Consider the following 4,920-nt stretch of genomic DNA (forward strand, 5'->3'; position numbering starts at 1 on the left):
ACGTTCTCCAGGTATATATGCCACTGAAAACTCACACCCCAGAAGTGACGCGAACCCATACTGCCAGAAGCAATGAATATGATGTACAGGATCCCTTAACCATTCGACCAACACGACAAGACAAAAAGAGGATGGTAGCCCAGGCTATTTCCATCCCCCTGCTGGCACTCTGTTTTTAATCTTGGGCATAGTATTTTATCAACTCACCTCATTCTTTGGGGCACATGTGAAGAACACAACGTGTTGGTCGAGTGGTTAAGGGATCCTCTACATCAGATGCATTGCTTCTGGCAGTATAGGTTCGAGTCACTTCTGGGGTGTGAGACATCAGCTCCTGCAGATGTCTGACATCAGGTACCTGTGTAAAAGTGTCGTCAACATACCTGCAGTATATGGCCGGTTTCAAGTTCATGTCGACTAAGACCTTTTGTTTGATGTTACCCATGTAGAAGTTCGCAAACAGGACACCTAGGAGAGAACCCATGGCGACCCCTAAATATGATAAATGATAAATATGACCGAAAAAGTAAGATTAATGATTCTAACACGAATTTTCTCAATATTTCTTATGTTTCTTTTTACTGTCGATGGTAATTGAAAAATCAATTCTCTTAAATTCATTTTTATTTCTAGTCTGACGCCACGCTTGAACGCGTTTCGTAATAACGTATTACATTTTCAAAGACTTTAGTTTACACACACACACAACTGTAACCTGTAAACACTTAACAGAGTTTTACTAATTCTAACGCTAAACAGCTTGTCTTACATACTCGCATTTGGGTGAGGTGATATGTTGAAACAGTTTTGAATGAGATGAACAAACTTTTGACCAACACAAGACAGAACACTGTTTAATAGTGTTACGGACCCGAGCCCAGCGTCCGAGCACAGAGCAGTGACGACCACGCCATCTGTGGGTCAGCTCCCGAAACCCCCTCCAAATGGACGACGCCATCTAGTGAGGACGAGATATACTGGCCACAAGGACTAGTTTCTCGTCCTGATCAGCTCATAACACAGCCGCTGCTGACCTCTGGTGAGGTGGCGCTTAGACAGCAACGCCATCTATGGAGAGGATAGGTGGACGTTTGTGTCTAAGCCTGTGAGTGAGGTGCCCTAGAGTGTAACTAGTACTGATGATGTGTCTGATTACAGAGTCGACCTGGGACTGCTGTAATGGAAGTTGGATCAGTCTACCTAAGGCAGCCGTAGAACCTCCACGCATTTGCTGCTGAAGCTGAGAGTCTCCCCCCGGATGAATACTGTTGTGTTAGCCTGCCTGTGACGTGGCAGTTGAGGAATTTTCGTACCCGGGGCTGACTGGTGGAGAAGACTGGCCTCTGGGGTGTTGTGGTGAGGAGAGTGATCTGTGAAATCACACGAGGCTCCTGCCTAGGGCTCGCAACCCTAGTATCGGTCGTGGAGTGGCCTGCGCATCGTTGCTGATTGGAACCTGCCAGCTACAGGCTGGATTTGTGGTTGACGGCCTCCACGATGGTACACCCAGTGGGACTGTGATTTGGCTGGCCTGTGGCCGGGGTAGACTCGCTAGGAGAATCCAAGGATTCGTCGAGAGGCCACGAGAAGAGGATCAAGGGCTAAGCATCGTTCAGCACCGTGGAGCATCCCATGTCTTCGAAGAAGTTATTATTGTAAATAAGTGTAGTAATAGCAACCCCGCTTGTGACCTTTTATATATTTTTTTATGGTGATGGTAATTATACATTAAGTTTAGTTAATTTGTATCCCTTCCCTATTAATTTACTTGCGTTAAGGAACACACCTCTTGAAAGCCACTACTAGCTTGGGGTCGGATACCCTAACTCTACTAACATCAGAGAAAGAACCCAGTTGCGACCCATTAGGGCCGTAACAAATGGGTATAAATTGGATAAGTGAAACGGAAGAATGGAAGTAACTGCATAGGGCCTATTGGCCTATACCTCCTCTTGATGCTTCGATATTGGTACAGAGTCTTGAAGTGGGTAGAATATAGTTGTGCATTAATTAGCTGTTGATTGCTGGTGTTGACTTTTTGATGTGTAGTGCCTCGCAGATGTCAAGCTGCCTGCTATTGCTGTATCTATCAATGATTTCTGTGTTGTTTGTTAAGACTTCTCTGGTGATGGTCTGGTTGTGAGAAGAGATTATATGTTCCTTAATGGTGCCCTGTTGCTTATGCATTGTTAATCGCCTGGAAAGAGGCGATTAACAATCGCCTCTTTCGAAAGAGGCGTTGTTGTCTTGCCTATGTACTGAGTTCTTTGGGGCTAACAGTCCCCAAGTGGACATTTGAAGGCATAGACGACGTTGGTCTTTTTTTAAGGCATTCTGCTTTGTGTCTGAAGAGTTTTTCATGAGTAGGTTGTCCCTTTTTTTGGTTCTATAGTAATCTTTCATATATATATATATATATATATATATATATATATATATATATATATATATATATATATATATATATATGACATCATAATTGTTGATTTAGCTTGCAGATGATGAGTCACAATAATGTGGCTGAAGATATGACGAGCGAACCACACACCAGAAGATGAAGAAACGACAACGTTTTGGTCTGTCCTGAACCTTTATCAAATTGTACGAGTTGATAATGGTCCAGGATGAACCGAAATGTTGTCATTTCTTCACATTCTGCTGCGTGGTTTGATCATTGATTTAGCCTGTAAAAAGATAGTAAAATTAAACTAAATAATAATTAAGCAATATAAAAGAATTATAATATTCTGGGCATGTGAGAGCTACCTTGTTCCAATTTAGATCAGTGGTGGCTGTATAGCAAGTAGAAATCACATTATTTACCATCACAAGTTAAGCTTCCCCATTTGGAGCAAACAATTTTTACAGCTGCATCATTTCAAAATAATGACTTCAGACCATATTTCCAAAACACACTAAAAATAACTAATTCCACTTATATGTAAATCATAATATACCAACTACCATACCATTCAGTCAAAACACCAACACGATACAGCTTATGACTTTTGGGTGAAGATTACTGTAACTTTTTTTTCTCCCTGCATCAAAGATTTCTTTGTATGACGAGCAATTAACCTGATGAGTGTATCATCTTGTGTATAATAGGTGGATGCTTCCTTAGTTAAAGGTACTGTTTAACGCAAAACCTGCTCTCAAATTTGGAATTCCCCTCCGATATAGTGTCTAAATTTGTTAATAAAACATAATATCTAGGTATAATTTCAGTGATAATGGAATGAAATGAACAAGTCTCAAAAACTTTATCATGCAGAAATGGACACCGATTCCGGGATGATGGTTCCCTGCATCAAAACAAGATTTATTTGGATATATAAACTGCACTGCACAATCTACAATCAATTTTAGTAATAAAATCAACTCAAGTGGAGCAATAACACTTATAAAATACCTACTACTGCATTTAATACAGCATTGAAATAATGTCTAGTAAATGCAAGAATGAATATAAACAAACTCGGTATAAAGTATGTCTCCCATCCTGGTCTAATAAACAGTTATTAGTTGCAAATGGATCTGCAACTTTCTGAATGTAGGATTAAAGAAATATGTCTAAAATTGGTCAAATGAGGCAAATAAAATCATGGTAGGTGAGGGAGGGTGGCTGATGCTTCTGATTAGAGTTTAAAAACAGGAGAGACTAGAAAATGATGGTAGCTACTAGAAAGAATAAAGTTTTGCCTATTGGTCATTATATTACGCCATTCTATGAGCGAAGTGCCATCCTAGGAGGTGGCAGAGGGTGATGTGCCATCTGTGGAGGTGGCAGACGGTGATGTGCCATCTGTGGAAGTGGCAGGGGGTGATGTGCCATCCGTGGAGGTGGCAGACGGTGATGTGCCATCCGTGGAGGTGGCAGAGGGTGATGTGCCATCCGTGGAGGCGGCAGACGGTGATGTGCCATCCGTGGAAGTGGCAGCGGGTGATGTGCCATCCGTGGAGGTGGCAGACGGTGATGTGCCATCCGTGGAGGTGGCAGAGGGTGATGTGCCATCCGTGGAGGCGGCAGACGGTGATGTGCCATCCGTGGAGGTGGCAGAGGGTGACGTGCCATCCGTGGAGGCGGCAGACGGTGATGTGCCATCCGTGGAAGTGGCAGAGGGTGATGGGCCATCCGTGGAGGTGGCAGACGGTGATGTGCCATCCGTGGAGGTGGCAGACGGTGATGTGCCATCCGTGGAAGTGGCAGGGGGTGACCTGCCATCCGTGGAGGTGGCAGAGGGTGATGTGCTATCCGTGGAGGTGGCAGGGGGTGATGTGCCATCCGTGGAAGTGGCAGGGGGTGATGTGCCATCCGTGGAAGTGGCAGGGGGTGATGTGCCATCCGTGGAAGTGGCAGGGGGTGACGTGCCATCCGTGGAGGTGACAGCGGGTGATGTGCCATCCGTGGAGGTGGCAGGGGGTGATGTGCCATCCGTGGAAGTGGCAGGGGGTAATGTGCCATCCGTGAAAGTGGCAGGGGGTGATGTGCCATCCGTGGAAGTGGCAGGGGATAATGTGCCATCCGTGGAAGTGACAGGGGGTGATGTGCCATCCGTGGAAGTGGCAGGGGTTGATGTGCCATCCTTGGAGGCGGCAGGGGGTGATGTGCCATCCGTGGAAGTGGCAGGGATGGCTCATCCTCCTTCCACGGATGAGCCATCCGTGGAAGTGGCAAGGGGGTGATGCGCCATCCATCCGTTGAGGAGGCAGAAGGTGATGTGCCATCCTTGGAGGCGGCAGGGGGGGGTGATGCCATCCGTAGAGGCGGCAGGGGGCCATGTGCTATCCATGGAGGTGGCAACGGGTGACGTGCTATCCGTGGAGGTGGCAGAGGGTGATGTGCCAGGTCTGGAGGTGGCAGGGGGTGACGTGCCATTCGTAGAGGTGGACGGGGTGATGTGTCAGGTGTGGAGGTGG

At 45.9% G+C, this 4,920-nt stretch overlaps 1 protein-coding gene across 1 annotated transcript; it reads left to right on the top strand.

The window, feature by feature from the left end:
* Positions 1–3,443: 3,443 nt before the first annotated feature.
* LOC138373413 (sperm acrosomal protein FSA-ACR.1-like) lies at positions 3,444–4,686 on the top strand. Its single transcript, XM_069339610.1, has 2 exons — positions 3,444–3,488; positions 3,751–4,686. Exons 1-2 carry the CDS (start codon positions 3,444–3,446, stop codon positions 4,684–4,686), a joined length of 981 nt encoding a protein of 326 aa, XP_069195711.1.
* The last annotated feature ends 234 nt before the right edge of the window (positions 4,687–4,920 follow it).

This window comes from Procambarus clarkii, chromosome 42 (genome assembly GCF_040958095.1).
Source record: "Procambarus clarkii isolate CNS0578487 chromosome 42, FALCON_Pclarkii_2.0, whole genome shotgun sequence".
Taxonomy (NCBI): domain Eukaryota; kingdom Metazoa; phylum Arthropoda; class Malacostraca; order Decapoda; family Cambaridae; genus Procambarus; species Procambarus clarkii.